The 23,795-nt window shown below is 42.6% G+C and overlaps 1 protein-coding gene across 1 annotated transcript in view; it reads right to left on the bottom strand.

Annotated features, from left to right (window-relative positions):
• Nucleotides 1–23,432, bottom strand: part of LOC122922031 (serine/threonine-protein kinase PAK 6-like) — a 48,484-nt gene extending 25,052 nt beyond the window's left edge. The window contains exons 1-3 of the mRNA XM_044272445.1: nucleotides 23,313–23,432; nucleotides 6,901–7,113; nucleotides 4,793–5,395 (exon numbers count right to left, since the gene is read on the bottom strand). Coding sequence (XP_044128380.1) covers nucleotides 4,793–5,395; nucleotides 6,901–7,104 — 807 coding nt within the window. The 5' untranslated portion in view covers nucleotides 7,105–7,113; nucleotides 23,313–23,432. The remainder of the gene's footprint in view (nucleotides 1–4,792; nucleotides 5,396–6,900; nucleotides 7,114–23,312) is intronic.
• Nucleotides 23,433–23,795: the final 363 nt, after the last annotated feature.

Below are 23,795 nucleotides of genomic sequence, written 5' to 3' on the forward strand. Positions count from 1 at the left end.
GCAGTTTATACTTTGTCAATCTCAGCTCATTCACATTAAGTTTTTCAGTAGCTCATTTTTCATTTTCTGTTAAAGATAGATATATTTTGGTTTTGTACAACATTAAAGTGAAAAAAAAGTAAAAGGAGTACCTTGGAAAAGTATGGGAACCAAAGAGATTTGAGCGCTCAGATGACTCTCAGACCTTAAATAGCCTGTTAGGGTTAAGGCTTGTTCGCAATTTTCATTAGGAAAGGCCAGATTATGTAAATGTCAAAGCTTTATAAATACCCAGACTCCTATAATCTTGTCCCAAAAAGCCTGCACAAATATGGCCTTCATGGAAAAGTCATCAGAAGGAAACCTCTCCTCCGTCCTCACCACACAATTCAGTGTCAGAAGTTTGCAAAAGAACATCTAACCAAGCCTAAAGCATTTTAGAAATAAGTCCTGTGGACCAATGAGGTTACTATAGAACTCTTTGGCCACAATGAGCAAAGGTATGTTTGGATAAAAAAGGGCACAGAATGTCATGAAAAGAACACGTCTCCAACCATAAAGCATAAGGGTGGATCAATCATACTTTGGGGTTGTGTTGCAGCCAGTGGCACGGTGAACATTTAACAGGTAGAGGGAAGAATGGATTTAATGAAATTCAAGTAAATTCTGGAAGAAAACATAACACAACTTGGAGGATGGCTTCTACAAATGGATAATTAATAATCCTAAACACACCTCAAAATCCACAATAGACTATTCAAATGGCGCAAGCTGAAGGTTTTACCATGGCCCTCACAGTGCCCTGATCTGAACATCATTGAACATCTGTAGACCTCAAAAGAGCAGTGGATGCAAGGTGGCCCATGAATCTCACAGAACTGGAAGACTTTTGTAAGGAAGAATCAATGAGAATCCCTCAAACAAGAATTGAAAGACTCTAGGCTGATTACAAAAATCATTTACAAGCTGTGATACTTGCCAAAGAGAGTACTGCTAGGTACTAACCGTGCAGGGTTCCCAAAGTTTTGCTTCAGGCCCTTTTTTTTTATTTTTTTGTTATTTTGAAAATGTAAAAGATGAAAATAAAAAATTGTTTTTGCTTAAAATACAAAGGGAACGTGTCATCGTTATGCCTTTTCGTGATCATTTCATCTTAACTGTTCACAGTAATTTTGACCAGGGGTGCCCAAACTTTTGCTTGCCATTGTATATACTATAGCCACATTAAATTGCTGAGATTTTAGGCTAGGTTCACGTGTTCCGGTAGAGGGACAGCCTTCAGGTGTTCATCGCATCAGGTCTGAGAGCTGAGACCTCCACTGAACGAGGAGAGAGAAGTTCTCACATCACACACACACACCTCTCCTGTAGATATGCCATAACTGTCCAGATGGGAATACCAGCCAACCAGTTTACTATATTAGAAACGTGTGCCCTTATCCTCTACCACATGAATCTCAGGTCTGGATAGGCCATTACTATAAATTATCCATGCATCATAACAAACCCATTCATAGTATTCACAGTTTAAAACATGTCCTCACAATGATATACCTAGTAATTAAGTTATTTTAGGAAATGGTGTAATTACTGAAAGGATTGATAATGAGTTATCTTACCATAATGGAATTTACATTAAAACTCATCTTTATTTGAAATCAAGGCTGAGAGATGACGGGCCAACTGAGGCAAAGCACTTTGTGTGCTGGGTACGGCCTTGAGGTCTTATCTGCCTGCAGATGACCATGAAAAGAATTGTGCAAAGCAGATATAACCCATCTGTCAGAAAATGCTTTGCAGTCGTGGTGCACGTCCTAACTTTTAGAACATCTTAAATATTTTTTATTTTTTTTAAAGATGGAGACTACCTGTCTAAACTGGAAAGATACCATAGACACCTGCTTTACTGCTCTTACTGGAAAAGCATAGAATTTCTTCCCCGAGGATAGGACGCACAGCACAAGAAATACAGTGCATACCTCTTTCAATCATCAGTATTAAAGTGGACCTGTCAACTCTTCTGACGTGTCAGTTTTAAGAACTAATCATATTCAATATGATATAAATTATGGAGCATAGTTTCATAGAGGTCTGCAATGTGCTGTTCCTCTGTTTCTCCTGCTAGAAATCTTGTAATAAACTGTGTGTTAGAAGTTGGGGATGTGTCCTTACAGGACTTGGTCCAGTGTCAGACTGGGTAGGATTCTGAGGATGAGGATATCTTTGATGTAATGAATGTAGTCCAAGGGTTTTAAGAAGTCACTTTTTAGTTTTGCCATAAAAGGGATGGTATATTGTTGTGCCATTCTATGGCCCATGGTGGTTCCAGTACATTGTAGACCAGAACGGCATGGTTTAACCTGTTCTGGACCCCTCGTTGACATCCAATCATTACGCATTTAAAGGAATTATCTAGTTTTGGGATATTTATGACCTATGCTCAAGATAAGTTATCAATTTCAGATCGGTGGGGATATGACTATTAGTGTTGAGCGAACTTGTGTTTTAAGTTCGGCGTCTAAAATTCTGGTTCAGGTCATCGAAGAATCCCATTATGGATTCCGCTACCACGGACCATAACGGAATTTAGAATCCATAACACGATTCTTCGATAACCCGAACCTGAACTTTAGACGCCGGACTTAAAACACAAGTTCACTTAACACTAATCAATCCCCTCGCCAATCAGCTGTTTACAGATTCATGGAGCGCTGCCTCCTCTTCAAACAGCTGCTCGGCAGGGGATCCTGGTGTTGGACCCCCGCCAATCAGATATTGATGACCTATCTTGATGATAGGTCATCAATATAAATGTCAGGACAACCCCTTTAACCATTACTGCCTTCTCCATCACTTATACATGCAATGCCCCAGATTGCGTGTGTGCAATAGTTTATTATATCTTGTAATGTCATATTGTTTTATGTATCTACCTTAAGCTTCAGAATGATAAACTATGGATGGCATAAGGAATGGAATTTACCATTCTATCCCTCCACTCCTGGTGGGAGTGGCTTGGTACGACTTTCTGCTAGAAGGGGGCACTCTAGAGCCTGGAATGAGGGAGCACGTCCATCTGCTTCCTCTTCAAGGGCCTTGAGACTAAATACAGCTAATCTGTGAGGACCACTACTCCAGGGAGACTGCAGGGTCCCAGGCCACCAGAAGATCTGCAAGCTAAAGCATACCAAGTCAGCAGAGTGATCAGAACTACAACTATACAGACTCCACTGCAGGTGAGGGGAAAACACATTAAGACACCCATCACCACAGTTCAGGACAGACACATACAAAAGCCTGCATTTCACAAATGAGCACCTATAGCCACAAGTGCCAGCTTATTGTTGTTATCAAGTAAAATCAGGAGACAGGGAAAAGGACTACTCTAGAGTGCTATTGTCTGCCATCTTGTCTGCTACCATACCTTATCAGCTGGGGATATAGACATTGCACCTTGTACAGACAACACCTGAATGTACTGTAATGTATCCTGTGCACTCAGTAAAGAAAAAATGTTTAATGTTCTTTTACGTCTATCTGATTCTTTCACATCACCTTTTCACTGCAGCGAACCTCAGGGTTCAATGGGACTACACCGTAACACAACCTCTCATCAGGGCCACTACCACACCTATCCTCTGCAGCTCACTGCATACACCATGTTCTATATTTGATATCAAGAAGTGACAAAACTGCTTTCTGCTCCAGTCCTAGTGATCATGTAATTGCATGAGTTTCTGGATCTCAGCAGACCCAGATCAGCTCTGCATTGGGGGGAGAGACACCCTTCTATAGACAGCTGTTTTGGGGCTCTTGTCCCTCATCAGTACAGTGCAGGCTACTGGTTGGCTATTTGAGAAGCCTTTTACATAGCTTCTCGGGGTTACAGTCCCCTTGCGCAGACTGCCAGCTGTGTCTTATAGGCAATTCTTCCTGTAAATAGGTATGTAAATTAGCTCTCCTTCAGAAGGGAAAAACACTGTCTCTGTAAAGCTATAGGTTGCAACCCTGTAAATTATCTTACTCAGTAAAGATCCTTGAAGATTTTAGCATCACAACCTCTCCCATCAGGAGCTTTGTCAAAAGCTTCTCACCCAGGCAACCGGTATCCCATCCCGAGAACACACTACTCTATGATGACATTTTTCTCCTCTTCTGTGTGGTGTCCGTTTTAAAAATGAACAGCATGTGGAGCCATACAAGTCAATGGGGCTATTTACAAAACCTTTTTTTTTGTGGATCTGAGACCTCAGTCCAAGAGACACTATTCTGACTCCATTCCCATTTTTTGCGGATCAGACTTGTCCATTCAAGGTATAGGAGTGACCTAAAATGCAATGCCTTAACTCAAGTGTGTCTCAGGCCGACCATGGATTTAACTGAACTCTCAGCATCATATGGCTTGTGACTCATCCACATACTATAGACATATTGTATGTCCCGAAACCGCATGCGTGACTGTCTTTACAGTCTTTACAACCTTAGGGAAAAGTTTCCACCCGATAGTATCCACTTGTAGACAGATCAGTTTTATGTTTTACACACGTATGGATATGGATAATGTTCTAGAACCCACAAATAGTTGTCGGAATGTAAAAATCATAGACCCTGTCGGCTTTGGGGATTTAAAACTTTCACATTTTCAGTCATGCATTAAGCTAAGGAAATCCTTAAAACATACTGAACACTGCATGACTAGTCTTCTTGTGCTGTTGTGCATTCTTCTAAATCCACCACAAACCATAAAAAAGAAACCTGGGAAAACAGTCTTATATAAACAGCTTAGTTATACCGTTAAAGAAAACAATCCTACCTTTCTCTCCTGTGCTGGGACAGGCTGCTCTGAACATTTCTCTTTGCCCGAAGGCTGAAAACCACTCCTTAAAAGTCCCTGTTTTGTAAGACTCTCTGCAGATTTCGAGACAGGACCCTCTTCTAGCAGAGTCTCGTGAGAAAGCTGTCTTTTTGTAGCACGTGTATCTTGGTCAAAGCTGCAACCTCCATTAATGTTCTTGCGTAGGCCACCAGGAGATTTGGATTGACTCACACGATCCACTGTATCCTGAAAGTCTCCAGGATCCAAGGACTTTGCTTTACAAACAGAACCGTTGGGTTTGGATGGGCTGTCGTCTGTAGGCTTGTAGTCCGGCCACATGGTCTGCCTCCTGTTGGCTTTAGAGCTACCATTGCAGTTGATGTAGTTGGAATACTTGTCTGGTACATTTGGCTCTGGTACAACATACTGTCCATTGTTTGGTCTCTCCTCTCCAAGCACCCCCAAAGACTGAGCTCGCCTTCGTGTCTGGGGGCTTCTTCCCCGCAGTGTGTTAGAGCTGGTTACGGACAGTTTTTGAATGTCAAGCAATATCCCTGAGATGTATCCTTCCAATCCAATGGTGCTGCCACGAACAACGGTCTATGAAGGACAGAGACAAACCCATTATATTTAGACAATAATGAAGTTGGAGGCCTTAGCTGGTAAACCTACTTAAAGGGGTTGTCTGACTTTAGTAAAAAAGCATTTATCACGTAGACAAAGTGAATACAAGGCACTTACTAATGTATTGTGTTTGTCCATATTGCCTCCTTTGTTGGCTCCATAAATTTTTCAATCACATCAGACACTGCTCTTTTCCAGGGGGTTATGGCCTTCGCTGCAGCGCACATATTAGGTGGCCAGGACCAGAGCTGCTGTCCATGCGTGCCTATATGCACTCATACGGTTCCGGCCACCAGAGTGTGCAAGCACGACCACCACTGCTGAATGGGTGGTCGTAACCCCTGGAATTGAGCAGTGTATAATGTGATGGAAAAAGCCAGCAAAGGAGGCAATATGGACAATCACAATACATGAGTAAATGCCTTGTATTAACTTTGTCGACAGGTTAAATGCCATTTGCTAAAGTGAGACAACCCCTTTACCTTTTTTTGTCAGTATTTTGGGGTGCATATGACTTTTTGATCGCTTGCTATTACACTTTTTGTGATGTAAAGTAACAAAAAATTGCTTTTTTGAGACAGTTTATATTTATTTTTGCGGTGAGGTTTGGTCATGTGATATTTTTATAGAGCCGGTCGATACGGAAGTGGCGATACTTAATATGTCTACTTTTATTTTTTTACTTTATTTTGGGAAAAGGACACCTTTTTTTTTTTTCAAAATTTTTATTTCACTTTATTTTTTGTCCCACTCTGGGACTTTTCGGGGTCTGATCCAATTACAATGTATTACAATACTTCTGTATTGTAATGCATTGGCTGTAAGTGTATTAAACATTGTAATACACTTACAGCCTGCTTGCCTGTGAGATCCAGGGTGCTGGATCTCACAGGCTCTCCTGAAAGGCAGCCACGATGCCTAAGGAAGGCATCTGGCTGCCTTTCCTGCTATCAGGTCCCCTTCACAGCAGCGTGGGGACCCGATGGACATCTCGCACATGTCTGAAAACCGCACGTGCCGCGGTCAGCGCTGACCGCGGCCGTGCAGGGGTTAATGCATAGGCATCGGTGATTTCACCGATGTCGGCGCATATAGCAGGGGTCCGGCTATCAGTGACTACCGGACCTCTGCCGCTGATCGGGCGGGCGCAGCTCCTGCACCCGCCTGATCACCATGACATACATGTACTTCTCTGGTCCTTAAGTCACGTCCAGAGATTATGTACATGTACGTCATAGGTCCTTAAGGGGTTAAGACTGATTGAGACCATTAGCAGTATTTCAAAAACGCAGTAATCAAGATACAGTACTATGAAACATCTTTTAGACCACCATCCAACATTAATTGGGGTGGTCTGCAAAAACTGTAGAAAATCTGAATCTAAACGCCCTTACATTCCCTTAGTAATATACAGGATACTGACCACTTATTACAGGGTCTATAGGTAGCAGGAAAGCCATAGGGAACTTCTCAGTACTCACTTTCATAGGTTTCAGCTGCATTGGAGTAATTCTGGAAGGGTCCACTACAGGTTTTGGACGCCGCAAAGTGTCCAGGACATTTTGCCATTGTGGAGGGAGGCCAATAAATCGGCCTTCCTTGGCATCAAATGAGGTATGCACGCGATGCTGAAAGTTCAGAGGAGCGGAGATCTCGGGTCGTTTCTTTTTCTTTTTGCGAAACATGACGTTAAACTGAAGGAGAAAAGAAATAATCTATTACATTAAAGAAATACAAACACCATCAGGAAGTACCATCACCACGACAACAAGCATTAGGAAGCAAGTTCCAGGGTTACAAATTGGACATAGTCCTAGAGCTGAAATTGTATACGGCCCTTCATTAACATTGGTTCATATGACCTAACCACCAGACCAAAGGCTACAAAATGACCGTAAGCAGAGCAAGTTCAGAGGTTGCAGTCATGAAGCCTGAGGGGATCCCTCTGTCCCCTATTAAAGGAGTTGTCCCATTACAACAACTTAAAGGGGTTGTCTCATCCCATTTTCGCCTATTTTCGGAGCTCTTTTAGAAATGAATGTAGAGCACGACTCACATAGGCTGTGCTCTCTCCTTCCGTTGGGGGCCCTGTCCTAGAGATAGGTGCGGGTCTTAGAGTTGAGACCCACATCTGTCTGACATTGATGGTATATTCCAGCAATATGCCACCAATGTCTCTGATTGGTGGGGGTCTGTGAGCCGGTACCCCAGCTGATCACAAGAATGGGAGGCCATTCTCCCCGTTTGAATAAAGTGGTGGTCACGCATGCAGTCTACTGCTTCATTTATCTCTGAGGAGCCATCGGAGATAGCCAAGTGCTTGTTATTTTCAGCACTCCCTTCATCAGAAAAAATGGAGAAGTTGTGTCTTACAGAATAAGGTCCATTTACAATGCCCGACTGAGCAAGCGACTATCAGGAACAGGAAATTCATTACTGATCACTGACTGCTCATCAGAGGTGGCTTTACATGAGGCCATCATCTTCTATGCATGGAGACCCATGATCACTACTACAATTGCTCGTCCCCTACAGATTTGTGGTTTCTGGGCAGCAGATCACTGTTTACACAGGACAATCAGAAGCCACCAGAAATTATGGCTTTGGTGTCCACGTCAACAATGCTTTCACCCGATGAAGTGTTTGATTGCGTTCATGGAGTTAACAGAAGCACCTCTACACAGGGCAATTATAGGGAATAAGTGTTTATACGAACATTCGTGCCCCATAATTGTTCCTAACGTGACATCACTAATGTGATGTCCATGGACAGCTTGAGAATTGGTCTGCAAAAGAAGACAATTCATATCAAGAACAATGAAGTTCAGTGTCTAAAAGCAGAAAAAAATAAGTCAATACTCGAAATATATCAGTCCTGGGGGAGTCACGATAGATGAGATACTGCCAAAATAGCAGTGAGAGCTCTTCAGGGTTTACGATAGCCCTTCAGAGAGACTCAGCTAAATGCTTCGGGAAGAGTCCTGTAAACCAGTCTTACAGCCCTTTCCCACAGATCACACCATTGTTGAGATAATGATATAATGCCTTTTGTTTTCAAGGGAAAACCTCTCCTCCAGAAAATTGCAGTTTTAGTAATAGTAGAATTAATTGCTCAAATTTCATCTGTCAAGCAATGATCATGGATTACATGACTGCCTAATCCACCCAAATAGTAGATGCTGCAGGCAAAAAAAAAAAAAGGACAGAAGTGGCCTGGTGAGTCAAGCATATTATTATGTCATGAGTTTAAGGCCTCATGCACACAACTGTTTAGTATTTCAATTCACAAACCATGGATCCATATAATATGGCTTCCCTTCCATGTGCATTTTGTAATTTTTCTTACTCCCATCCCGGGCCGGACTGGGCCCGATTAGCACAATACCTTGTTGTCCAATGCACGGCCTTGCAGATTCTTGACTATTTTCCTTCTCTCCAGAGCACTTTTTATGATAAAGTAGCTTCCTTGGCTGTATAAGTTTCAGAGATGAAGGTTCTCTAAGCTGGGCCTAGCATTGAGGAGCTTGCACTTAATGTAGCACAGCTAGATTCTCCACTGCCTACTGACCAACCAAGAGGCAAACTCAGGTTCATCTCCTGGCAACCTGAAGATGGCCCAAGGTGCTAACCCTTAATTGTCCATACAATGCCATTAGGTACACAACTATAGCAAACCACAAAATATCAATTAACCTTTTGCAATGACCCTATTCTGGGGTACTGCATATGCCATTAGCAATGGAGCTGGGGGAAGGGGGCGCATAAACATATTTCACATTTACCACAGAGCAAGTGGGTCTGTCTGTTTTAAAATAGAAAGGACAATTGTCATTCCGCAATATGTTCGGGTGCTGCATACACATAGTGTTAACGTGAAAAACATTGAGCTAGAATACTATACACAGCCTCACATGACTGGACATCAATGCATCGTGCATCGGTGAGCAAGGCTGTCTCCTTGTTCTGTTATTTTACTCATTTATTTTACTCGCTTATATAGTGCTGACATATTCTCCAGCGCTTAACAGACATTAGCACCACGCTGTCCCCAATGGGGATCACAATCTAAGTTCCCTATCAGTATGTCTTTGGAGTGTGGGAGTACCTGGAGGAAACCGGGGGAGAACATACAAACTCCATGCAGATGTTGTCCTTGGTCGGATTCGAACCTAGGACCCCGGCACCTCAGGGCACCAGTGCTAACCACTGAGCCACCGTGCTGCCCATTGTTCTGCTATATGAGACCCCATCAATCACACCTCTATCTTATGGAATCAGTGTAATTCCCTATAATACCATTAGCGAACCGATTCTATGCAAACTTCATTTGTCATGAATTTCCCCCCAAAATTTAATTTTGGCAAATCTGAAAGTTTTCTGATTCATCCCTTACGAATCGTTCAAAATAGTGTCCACCATTTTACAGAAGAAGACCAAATAGGGCTAAAAACGCTGCAGTGCAGTGTGTTTTTCAACCATTAGCACCTGCTACCACCTGTTTACCTATAGCTATTTCCTGTACCCTGAACCTAGTTCTGTCTGCCTTGGCCATACATCTATTTCTTGGTTTTGCATATACTCTGTCTGCCTGTCCAGAGCCTGGTTCAGCCCAGATACCTGTATAGGGGTTAGAGGGTGAAAATTAGGGGACTGCCAGGATAACGCCCTCAGGACTAGTCTAAAGTCAAACCGGTTAGTTGGCACACCGGTTCCACAACCATTGTCCGTAACAACGTCATAATGTAGAGGTACCCCTACCGTAGAAGCATTGTTCATGATGGCACCATACAGCCCTTGAGAGCGGAGAATACCTTACGTATAGTTTTACTGCTCCAGTATTACAGGACAAGCACTGATTGATGATAAATGTTGATTAGCGCTCGTTTGCATCAGCCTATTACACACGCCAACACAAAGTGAATCCTGATGAAGGATGCAAATCAGCTTGTTTATCGGCTGATCAGTGGCACAACTATGTGGGTTAATTATTCCTATAAACCCTCGTTCCCTATAATTAGCCCAAAGATTGTCCAGTCTAATAGGCCCTTTAGACAGTGTCTATCACTGCGCCACATTTGTCATCCAGCCTGAGCCACTGTGATAAATTGGGTGCAGGTCTAGACACCCTGTCCAACGGTAGCCACACACATTCAATAGCCGTTCGGCTGACCACTCTCTCTCTCAACTTCCTCCTAGCTCCCCTATACACATACGTGTTGGGCTCGGCCAAACATGTATGTGCATTCAGTGCGGAGAGGGGAGAAAGCTACTGCCAGACACTTCTGGTGGTGACATATCTTACTGGGGAACATAAGGACTGGGCAAAAATATTCACCTTGGGAGTCGGGAGCTCCCCATACACATTAGACTGTCGGCTCAACTCCCCTTTCTTGGTGGGTTCAGTGATAATACACTAATGTGTATGAGGGCTTTTAGTTTACACCATCTACAGGCTTAGTAAATCTGCCCCAATGTATTCAACAGATTAATTATCTCTTTTCCCAAAGGTCCATCAAGACAAATTTTCTTCAGCCTCTAGTATTTGTACTTAATCTATACAAAGCCATCAGTATTTTCATATTGACTTTCCCACCATATACTACAACCCATAGGGAGTTTGCTCTTGAATCAATATTATCTGATGAAGCAGGATTTTACATAAAAGCTCAAAGAGCTAATAATGGAAAAACCCTTTCCTCGTATCGTATCAATAGCCGTCCTGAGTATCAGGATGTATGACCCAAAATGTGACAGTAGGAGGATGCACTGTTTCCTTGACCCCTATCATTAAATATTGGTAGCTTAGTATGAGGCGGCTGAATGAAAGATGGTGGCACTACTGACGGAGCAAGTGGCTGGTACTGTTAATATTGGAATTTGACTTATTCAAGTGTTACTTCAATTTTCGAAATGTACTGCCCTCCTAAGATGGCTCTTAGACCCCAGCCTCCTCTTCAGGTCAAATTTTTAGGTGTCTCACATAGACACTATAGAAGAAATATTGCAGCCGTGTTCCTCTTATTGCGTTTTCTATCCAGTGTTTTATGTTTTATAACTATTATTGGAGATGAAGAGATTTTAAAAAACTTACATTGAGCCTGCAGGAAGAGAAAGGTGAGCTACCAACTTCTAGAAGGTGAAGACACTAAACTAACTTATTTTGTAGTGCCTTCAACCACCTTTAAATATGTGACCCTAAAGCTGGGTCTACAGGACGATCTTGGCCAAGACACCCGCCATGCTGTGTAGCAGTGCAGCCTTAGAAATGAATGGGGTCACAACTCGACTCACAAGCTGAAGCCTCCAGAGATTCACCAAAAAATCCAACCCTGCTGGATTTTTTTGCAATTCTGGAGTTGCAAGTCAAGATCGCCATATAGCCTTGACCTAATAAGCCACAAGACATCAAACTATTTTGTAATCACAGTCTGAAAACATCTACATGCATGAGGTCAGCCGCATGATAAAGCTATTAAGTGCTTGAGAGCTTAGAAGGTCCAGGCTCCCTCAGAGCCAACAGTTATCTCTCCTGACTTCACCATACACCCTGGGCTCGGCTGAGCATGTATGTGCGTTCAATGAGGAAGGAGAAAGCAGCTCTAAGGTTTATCCATTTTATAGAGACTTACCGTAAAAGGTTTTTTCTGAGACTTTCATTCAGATGACCTATCCTCTGAATAGAGTCTTCATGGTCATTGCTGGACCTCCACCAATCATATAGTGATGACCTATCCAGAGGAAGTCTCATAAAACCCCTTGAATCGCTTCAGGTGCTAATAGTGACCATGATCTATGGAATATGTGATAAATGTGTCATTCCAGCAGTAGGACACCCACTAATTATAGAGGTCACATTACCTTTTAATGGCTTGGAACACATGTGGGTGATCTCCATTCCTCTCTGGGAGATCTTACAGGTATGTGATCGATGTTTCTTGTGGGAAATCCTTTATGCCTGTCAATAGGCTGACTACAGTCTAAACAGATAGGTGATGACACCAGATACCCTCCCCCCTCAAGCACTCAACACAATGGACTTCGTCCTAAAGATCAAGTTACCATCTGTTTTTTCTAAAATATCTGAAATTACATTTATAGCTTTGAAGAACTTCTTTGCAGACAATGACGTAGACAAGATAAAGAAATCATCCTGTTAGCAATCCAGATGCTGCAATGCTCAGGACTGTATGGCGAGCTGCCATTAAGACAAGTGACAACAAATTCTGTCATTACCATGTAACCCTGCGTGGAAAAAAAAGGACATGTCCTAGAGCGCTCAGTTACATACAGAACATTTACATCTTAATGAACCCTTTATCCGGGCGAGAAGTGCGAATTCTAAAGAACAGATAGATATCACTTTGTAACCTCATATATGGCCAATATTAGCTATTAAAACATAACACGTTTGACGTATGACCAGCGAATTCATATATGCCTTGTTAAAACACGCCGTGTATTTCCGCACGTAAAATGCCCATCTTACGCTCTGTAATATACCTCAAAAGCTATATAATTCAGCGTCCCATTGTTTTCAATGAGAAATACTCTCCAAAGTTAGCATTTTTTACAGACTCTATACAAGGGAGTAGCTATAGAGGGTGCTAAGGTACTAATCAAACCTGCTGCCTGAGGGGGCCCAAATGCACCTGACACACAAGAAGACCAATGGGGGCTCCATTTCAGATTTTGCATTGGGGCCCAAGAGCTTCAAGTTAAAGGAGCTCTTCGTTTGAAGAGGCGGCACATTTTATAATGACTGTGCTTGGTTTTGCAACTCAGACCGATTAACTTCAATGGAACTGAGCTACATCTAGGCCACGTGACTGATGGAGGTGACGTCATTGGACTAGGAAGAGGCCCCAGTGCTTACCGGAGCCTTTTCTAACAGCTGATCGGCATGGATACCAGGAATTAGACCCCTACCAATCAGATATTGATGCCCTATGAGGACAGGTCATGAACATCAAAGTCTCGGACAAACCCTTTAAGGCTAATGGTTGTTCTTATGAACTGGTTCCTGATACCAATGCCCAGTGTAAACATGTCCAATAATCAAACAGCAAATGACCAAACACTTGACATTAAGATAGTCATTTGTGATTAGTACATCATCCTGTGTAATCGGGGATGTGATGCCAACAACAATAAACTATAATGGAATTGTAATGAAAGAATAATTAAAATGAATGATCGCATTAGCTATTATTTGGTCACTGGAGCTAGATGAGCGCCAATCAACATGCTATATCGTCAGGAACGATAATTGCATCTCGTAAAGGTGCTGCCAGTCACCCGATGAATGAGCATATGTTCTTCATGTACTTTCAGCATTTTCAGAAATATTTGAGGCATGCAGTGGATGAGCAATCTAGGTCCAACCCAGTGGAATATTGGTCTTATCAAACGTTGGACTTCGTGGTGGCATCTGGAGCAGTTAAAGGCGATATATTTCTAAACATATTGCTCCTTTCTGCTAGAATTCTTGAAGGACTTTCCCCTGGGTATCCACAAAAGGTGGGAGAAAAATGTTGGTGGCTTGTCGGATGGTCAGTGGGAAGATATCCTAGATTTAACTCCTGACTTGTTGATCAGTGAAACTGCTCGACTACCTCAGCTTCTGTTTCTTCAAAGAGTATACTAGAGTAGACTCTACTGTTTCTGCATAAAGTTGGGATCAGAGGTGATTCTTGTTGCCCTAAATGTGGGGAGGACAGGGTTGATCTGTACCACATGATTTGGAACTGTCCTTCCTTGCGTATTTATTGGCATGGGATAATAAATATTGTTAATAATGTATATAGTACTCAATTCCAGGTAGCCCCTAGATCAAAGATGGCCAACCTGCGGCTCTCCAGCTGTTGTAAAACTACAACTCCCAGCATGCAGTCTGGGAATGCTGGAAGTTGTAGTTTTGAAACAACTGGAGAGCCTCAGGTTGGCCATACCCACTCTAGATTATGCCTTTTGGGCCTTCTTGAAAATGAACAATTGGATGAGTTACTGTTCTGGGTATACAGAGATTGTTGTATCAGGCAAGAAAGACTATAGCGGCTCGTTAGATAGAGCCTTCTACTCCTACCTAAACAGAGTTTCTCTTTCGCCTGGAAAAATAAGTATACCTTAAGAGAAATTATGGATCAAAATTTGAGGCAATATGGGCTTGGCGGTTAGATACTTCAAGTATCCATAGCTCATGGTTGGTGACTTCTATAGTGCTATAGTATTTATATTTAGAGATTTATTGTCCAAATATAATATTTCTATAAGGGTAGACTTGTATTAGCTTGATTTAGGTAGTGAATGGCATAGTAAGCTATACTTCGGTTTATAGCACTACTGGAACTATGCCTTTGTGGTTCTGTCGGTGTGATTCTTCGGCCTCGCAAGGTTTGGGGGACTGGTGGGGGAGGGAGGTTTCTAGCATTTTTCTATTAAATCTCTTTAAAAGTTTGGACTTTACTCTGTTTTGTGAGTGCTTGTAATACTGTTCCACATCTTTCATTTAAAATCATTGTTTGTTGGCACCACATTGCCACGTGTAAACAAGGATCTGATCCCGACAACGAATGATAAGTGGGGATAAGTGATCCTAGTAGGGTTAGCTCGTTCCCATACAGAGGGAAGGATTGCTGCTTATGAATGCATTGGAAGGAGGGGGCAATCATGGGGAGCAAACAGTTTGTTCCCAACCACTCCATGTGTTTTGACCCATGTCAATGGTCCCCAACACCACCGACTATAAAGCCAATGCTAATCACAACAATCTACACAATTTCCGACCTTATCTATAGGACAATGACCTCTACATACACATACACACATATATATATATATATATACACACACACATTGTACAGAGGTCATAGACATTGCTACAAATACATAAATATATCATTCCGGGATCAGGAATATAAAGAATCCGCCTCTACAGAAATATTTAGATTTGGACAAGACTTATTTGACCTCTAATGGGAATTCTGTTGCACAGAAGATACATACAGTAGGAGTTCAGCATTTACCACAGTGCATTGCCATGGAAACTGAAAATTTCAAGGGGAAAGAGACTTTTCTTATCTGAAATGCTGACCTTGTACAGTCTTTATTACAGCTCTGTGTGGGAGCCATATACTTAGTGGCAAAAATGGGACCAGATCCTTTACAGTATTTTACTATAGACTTTAAAGTAATATATGGCTGCTGCACTTTTTAAATTAAAGGGGGTTATCCCATGATTAATGTAAAAAATGCCATCATATAGTAGATGAAAATCTCCTAACAAAGCTAGAACCAGCCCTGTACCTCACATGGATCCAGAGATCTCCACATTCATTGCTCAAATGTCCTTCATGCTGAAGCTTTCTTCCTATAACAGTTCAGGGGGTGCCCTTTCTGCATCAGTTCTCTTCATATTACTGCTCAGGAGGCAGTCGTTTCTGCCAGGGACGGACTAGTAACTTAAAGTGGCCCTGGAAGAAAATAAAAACCTAAAAGTGGCCCACAGTCGTAGGCAAGTCCAAATTGACAGAAGGTGGGGCAACACAAGCCACAGGTAGGCAGGGACAACAGAAGTAGACGGGGGCCAGCAATACCTTAGTGCAACACAAAATACTGCACTATGATGACAGTGATACAGTTGAATTCAGGAGGAAACATGGCCACTGGCCAGGTGTATAAGTACCTGATGACCCTACCATTAATTAATGCTGAGTGCATCAGATTGTTATGTACCTGGCCAGCGGCTGTGAGGAGGACTCAGGTGGCTTCGGCCCACCAAGAAATGTCCCTTCAGATCTTGTCTGGAGCACTATATAGATAGACTTTTGCACTTATCTGCTATACACGTGAAAGCGGGCTTCTAGTCATACTATAATAACCAAGCCAAAGTACTCACAGTAACAAATGCCAGGGACACACGTGATTTGTAATAGTCATCTCCTTGACCGTAATCTCTATGATGAGCAGATAGCACAAATGAACTTGGAGAAGAACAAATAAAGCTCAACTAGAAAGGCTTGATATACTACATAAACCAAAGCTGAGCATACAATTGCTGCATGAAATTGGTGGATCCAGTCAACAATTATACAATGTGTAGGGTCAACTTTATACATTCATAGAGATATTGATAGTTATAGAGACTATGACATTGTTCTACAGGAAGCCTTTGCAAGGCCCCCTGGAGGGTCGCAATTTTTTTTATCATTTGCTGTCAACAGAAGTGCTGATTGCTATAAAGCAGTGGTTCTCAAGGCGTGGTACAACCACAGCCCTGAGGGGTCTGTGCTGACACTAGAACTGAAGAAAAAACTGCTCATCTACGGCTCACCCTAGCCTTCAGCAAGTTTCCTTACTGGCTGTTAGGGAATTTCAGCACATGAGCCTTAAAGGGACGGCAGGCTTAACAGTTAAGTCTACCCTCCCTCTTTTAACCCTCAGGGACAATTTTTTATTATGAATGCATTGTACTAATTTTAAGCTAAAATAATTTTTTATCAAAAAATTTCTGCAATTTTTGTCTCAAATGATTAACTCCTTGCCTAGCTGTGAGCACCTTTCTGCCACTGGTTGTATAGCTCTCATCTTTGATAAACACTTATTTAAGCCATACTCTTACCAGACAAATAAGACATGAACTATAATGAGTGTTTATGAAGTCAGGAGATCAGAGCCTAGTACTAGAGAATCTCAGGTCTGTACAGAGAAAGGGGCTGAAAATGTTTAATAAAGACCACTTGAAAAAATTATTTTTAGCTCAAAATGAGTACAATACAATAATAAAACAATAGCATCTCAGTGCTGCTCTCTAGCAGCCATCTTTGCCCCACTCAGCTCGCTGCCCAAGTCGGTGTTGTTGTCATTATGCACCTCTATCCCCACTGCTGGGCCCCAACTCAGAGAAACTCTGTACACCAGCCCCCAACTTCAACAGTCATATTAATTTTGCCTGCACCTCTTACTATGGAGTGCTAGCAAAGTTAATAGTTATTTTTGGGGGCATTGTGATGGGATTTATTACTACTGGGGGACTATGGGGAACATTACTACTAATATGGGGGGCATTATTACTTCCATGGAAGAATGGGGGACATTATTACTATCGGGGGCACTGTATGGGGCAGTATTACTACTAAAGTCATTTGGAGATAATTATTACTATTGACTTGTGAGAGCACTATTACTGTGGGGACACCCTGGCATAGTTTCAGCTTAGCACTATTACTGTCACTATTACTATTTGCTGGGCGCAATTATTTCTGGGGGCACTGTGAGGCAAGTACCAACTGTGTGGTACTAGTATTTTTAGGCAACCTACCTGTTTCTTCAGTATACTATTGGGGGTGTCAGGATGGGGTGTACAGAAGGTGGGGATGATGATTGAACAGTAGAAACCTAAAATGTCTGTGTGACAAACTCTGTAGAGACAAGAGATGGCTGAAAGAAATCATCATGGTGGTCTGGTCCGAATGGAGAAGATGAGGAAAAAGAACATGTATATCAGAGAAGACATCACTGGATGTAAGAGGCATGCAGCACTGTTTTCTCCTGTAGGTTTGGTAGTGCAGAATAAGTAGTAGTAGTAAGTTATTCATCATTCATTGTCTGTCATTTTGATAGGAAGGTTAGTGATGCATGCTGTGCTATTCTTTCTGTTAAATCTGAAAGAACTGCAGAATAGGCTATGACAGCAGCATGAGAATAGCCTTATTTATCACTGTTTGATTCCTTGGGGGTACTTGGTTTGAATTTTCAGTCACTAGGGAGTACTTGATAACCACTGCTATAATAATATACTTGTAGTGACCACCAATTCTTATTTACGGTAAAGGGTGACAGATGTTCTTTAATAGCAGGGGTAAAACAGCAGCAGACGTCTTCAGAACAAAGCAGATGCAGACAGGCAGATACATGCAAGTGCATAAGGCCAAGAACTCATAGGACCACCAAAGCAAAGTCAGTGTTTGAAAGAACATTAGGCATTTTAAGGTTGGGGTTCCAAATGTTTGTCCAAAGATGAAAAATGGCAATTCTCCTTCAACATCGTAACCTCTTGGTCTGTAGAAGTAGCTATGTCTGCTAAAACTGTAGTTACAGTACACCTATGGCCAAGTGACCTCTAGGCACAACGTAAGAAACCACTGGAGACAGACCACTTTCAGTTGACTGTAATATGGCTCCATGTGAGAGAAGTATATATTTTTAGCCATGAACAATATCACCTCTCATTAGAACCTTATTAAAATAAAAAAAAGCTTGGGAGAGGTTCCTTGCTATGTTCTGAAGGGAACCAATCCCACATAGAGAGCGCTGACACTGAGCAGAAACCCTTATTGACTATGGTATGTCTTGCTGGACAGCTGGGGTAAGAGGCAGCAATTCCTATGAAACTAGCCCACTGAATAACTATGTTTTCTTGACTTTGGCTGACCAAAAATTAATCTTGCTACTCCATATCACAACAGCCAACTCAGGGAAAATGCAGGAAAGCTTCAGATAACCCAGCCTCTGGAATTTAGGATTGAGGAGAAGCATAGAAACAAAGCAAACAATGAGTGATCTGTTCAGAGCTGAAGGTATCTTCATCAGATTCATTAGGGCTAAAAAGTTATTAGTGCCATATGTTATGAAGAATATCCTAATAGCCTCCATTGAGCTACATCCAGATTCTGGGAGGAAGGGGTTTCTCAGTTTCTCTTTATAATGTATAACCGTGAAGGACAATACATTTAGAGACCTGGAACCTCTACTGTATGGGCCAACATAAAGGTACGCCCACATGGTCAGGTATCTGGATGAAGGTTAGGAAGCCAAAACCAGGAGTGGATCATAAAAATGAGAAAAAGGGTATAAAGGACAGATAAGACTTCTCTTTTTTTTAATTCAATCCTGGTTTTGGCTTCCAAAACCTCATCTAAAAACCTGATCATGTGGATGTACCCTAAAAGTCCTTTTACATGGGGCAGATCTTCTGCTTCTACCAAGCACCAATCAACACCAATATAGCAAGCCAGTCGGTGCTCATTAACTGCCATTTACATTTGCCAATCGTTGTACTCTTTGGGAACGAATGATCGTTAATACGATTTTTGTCCCCATACTGTTTACGTTTGGTCCCAAAGTCAAAGTAGTCTGAGCAAAATATCAATATTTATCTCATCTTGATGCAATTACAACATTTTGGCCTCACAGGGCCTTTGTCAAGCAACAGCAGGGCCTGAGGAAAGGTCCTGCAAGGTAGAAATGCTGAAATACTGATAATTTTCATTAATTATTTTATAGTACTATCTTGTATTTGGATGTATTCACAGCTTGGTGGAAAACCACACCAAGGGAAATGAATCCACACATAGACTGGGCCCTCTCACATTGCCAGATTGTGAGAATAATTATTGAGAATGAACATTCACAGTAGAGATCTTCCATCCTCACACAGCCCACTATCCAGTCCATGTACAATTTTTGCTAGAGACGGGAGATGAAAAAAATGTACTATCTATGGTTGTGTGAACAGGCATGAGACTAAGGCAGTCCTTGTCCGGATTGTGGACCGCAAACGGTAGGTCTGCAATATACGGGCACAGGCCGTGTGCACTCCGTATTACAGATGCGGACTCATTGACTTGAATGGGTCCGCAAACCGCCAGATGCGTTGCGTAGGCACGGAACGGAAGCCCATGGCAGCACTACGGAGCTCTTCTGGAGCTTTCTGGCCGTGCCTCCGCACTGCAAAAAAATAGCGTATGTCCTATTTTTTAGAAGTCCAAATGGATTGTGGTCCACAGCACGGACACTGACGGCCTACGGTTGTGTGCATGAGGCCTAAGGCTAGTGTTACACCCTGACCTTTTTTTTTATTTTATTTTTTTAGCATGACTGATTAATTTTAACTATTAAGCGACAGCTGCAGTTCACAAGAATGCTTTATCATACTTTTTCTTAATATGCAAATTAGGCCTTTGGTGCAATGAGGGTGTCGCCCTTGCTCTCATTGCACCCAAGCTTTGCTCCTTTCTATATCTATCCCCTCCCTCGCTGCTTTGATTAAACAGTGGTACAGCAAAAAGCTGAGCTTGTGTGCAACAAGAGCAACGGTGACACCTTCGTTGCACCAAAGATCCAATTTGCATATTAAGAAAAAGTAGCCTAGCTCAGGAACGGAACCTTGTATCAACAAAAAAAAACAAACAGCATTTTCATCAGGTGAACCACAGCTCTGTGACCATACAAACAGTTTGATAGGGAAGGGGGGGGTCGCTGGTGACAGATTCCCTGCAAAATCAATCAGTCACGCTACAAAAAGTTGCAGTGTAAAAAAAGGAAACAAGCTGAAAATTACACTGAAAACCAGCATTTTTACATTAAAATAATGTTTAAAAAAAAATAAACCGCTTTAAGCAAGTTGAAAACTACTTTTCAGCATAGCAGGCCAGCTAGAACTGCCAGCACAACGCTGCGTACAATGGTTGCTTAGCAACCAAGAGCGACATAACTACAGCTATACTGCTGCTGCGCCGTGTACAGGAACTAAGGTACGAAAGTAAAACACAAAGATAGAAAACAAGCGAATCATGTATATAATATTATCACGCACGGTATTATGCGCGTATTGCAATATGTGACGGGTTTGTCGCTATTCTACAAAAGTCACCCACGTTAAAACTGCACAATGAAAAAGTGTCTCGCACAATTGTTCTCCTGTGGTTACGCTGCAGTTTTTATCTTTTATATACATAAGGAGCAAAGGTCTGAAACCAGGACACACCCTATTGACACTGAAGTGTATACACCGATATTGTATAAAAGAGCTGAGCTGAAATATGTGTGCATGAGCCCCGACACCTACACTATCGAGGCTGCTCGCAGGATTTTACTGGAATTTTCTTCATTTTTTTAGCGTTTAGTTTAGGGTTTTTTTGTGGTAAAAATGCCAGTTTCAGATGTTAACTGAAGGTTTACGTGAAATATGAAATGCAGGACACACGAGTATATATACCATATGTATTTTAATTTTTTAATGAGGTTTAGGGCTCATGCATACAAGCATGTGTGCCCCGTGTCCATATTGCGTGTCCGCAATATACAGGCACCGACTGTGCGCTCTCCGTATCACAGACCCGTTGACTTGAATGGGTGCGCAATCCTCAAGATACAGGCACAGATTGGAAGCACTAGAGAGCGCTTCCGTGGGATTTCGGTCCGTGGCTCTGCCCCACAAAAAAAATAGAACGCCCTATTTTTCTGCGGATCGTGGAACCATTCAAGTCAATGGTTCCACGATCCGGGGAACCATTGACTTGAATGGGTCTGCAATTTGCGCAGCATGGGCACAGGGGAGCACGCGCTCATGTGCACACCTGACTGATTAGCTGTGGATTTGCCATTGCAGATTTTTGTGCAGAAAATCCACAGCGTTAGGGCTTGTTCACACGAACGTGCCGTATTTTGCGGATCCACAAAACACGGATGCCGTCATGTGCCTTCCGCAATTTGCGGAACAGACGGCCCTTTATAGAAATGCCGCAAAACGGACAAGAATAGGACCGGATTCATAATTTTTGCGGACCACAGAATGGAGCAATGGATGCGGACAGCACACGCCTCCTCCCAACGCCGTTTTGCCACACAGGCTTCTTACTGGGAAATTTCCAGTACATGTGGATGTACCCATAGCCTCGTACAGTTGGGCTAATCTGCAAGCAGACCCCTGCAGCGGTTTCCAACATTGTCAGTGTGGAAGCCATGGCAAGATATGACATACCCTTTTTTGGTGCAGTCTGGAAAACGGCATGATTGTGCGTTTTATTTTAATTTTTTGGGTGCAAAATTCATGCCAAAACAAAGCACTTAAAAAAAAAGGAAGTAGGGCACATTTACGCCGGTCTTAGATTCCCCTGCGACACAAGATTTGTCTAATTTATGAAAAGGCGTGCGGATGATCTGTGTGCTTTTTGCATCTGTATGGACATTCTGCAAAATGATAGAACACGTCTTATACTTGAGCACAAAATGTAGGCCACGGACCCACTGAAGTCAATGGGTCCGCATAAGATGCGAATGCAATACGGACTATATCTATGTTTTGCAGATCTGCAATTTGCGGACCGCAAAATACATACGGTCATGCCCCATAGGGGAGGTATGGCCCCATAGACATGAACACAGCAGTGGACTGACATGCACACTACTGCCCCATTCAGAGTAGGGACTCGTGGGCCCCTCAGGATCCGAAGGTGGTCCTAGCATTCGGATAATCACAATCCATCATTTATCACCCATCCGGTTGGTGTAGTGATGAACGTGTGTAGGCAGCATTTCCTGGACCCGAACCGACTACATCATAGTGATTTATGATACAGTCAGTTCCTGTCTGGTGGCGGGTCTCTTATACTGTACTCACATCGTCATGTGCAATAATCCCACCATCGGATATGTACTGAGTGTATCATAAATGACTATGATGCATTCAGGTCAGGTCAGGTCAGGGGAGCCTCGGTCATTCCAGGAGATGCGTCCGACACACTTGCCGCGTTTCCCAGAACGAGGACGGTCGTGTAAATCAGCCCTTAGATTCACAACCTTTTAGCAGAAAATGCATAACTGTTGCGGTATAACTGATGACACTAAATACCTACAAGACAGACCCAGCATGTTACAACAGGCAGTATAGCTGGATGTCACGTCTCTGGCCCCTGTAATCTCGTGAGCCAGACTAGGATCTTTCTACCGGGATGCCATGTGCCCTCTCCGTGCTTCTACTGCACTCTGGAGCTGCTGGCGTTAAAAAGCCCAAATCCTACAGACAATGAAAGTATACACCGGGCAGACAATGAGGAACTAGGCAAAATCCCAACAAGACAAACCCACCCTGCTGAGAAGGAAAGTAGTCACTTACCTGAGGACAGCAGGAGGCACCTGATCACTGGCATAAAATAATCCACTCACTCCGGCAATGTGGGCACAGGAAGACGGAGAAGGAAGGAGAGAGCATGGGAGAGTGGGGTGGAGAGAGGAAACCTGACATGTTTGTACATTTTTTTTTTTAACCTCGCTAGGTTTGATTACAGGGTGGGGCGTATCTTAGACAGGTATAGGAGGTTTGCAGATGTCTCACAAACTGACATGCATGCTGCACTCTTCTCGGGCTTCACAAGATCTCAGGGGAGATTACTAGTGCATTATAATCTATAAGGGTATGACCACACCGGTTTTCTGATGCAGTTTTGGAAGCCAAAACCAGGAGTGAATTCAAAATAGAGGAGAAGTCCTATCTGTCCTTTCTAATTTTTCTCCTTTTATGATCCATGCCTGACTTTGGCTTCTAAAACTGCATCAGGAAACCTGAACGTGTAGCCATACCCTAACCAAGATTCAGGGG

The sequence above is a fragment of the Bufo gargarizans genome, chromosome 11 (assembly GCF_014858855.1).
Source record: "Bufo gargarizans isolate SCDJY-AF-19 chromosome 11, ASM1485885v1, whole genome shotgun sequence".
Taxonomy (NCBI): Eukaryota; Metazoa; Chordata; class Amphibia; order Anura; family Bufonidae; genus Bufo; species Bufo gargarizans.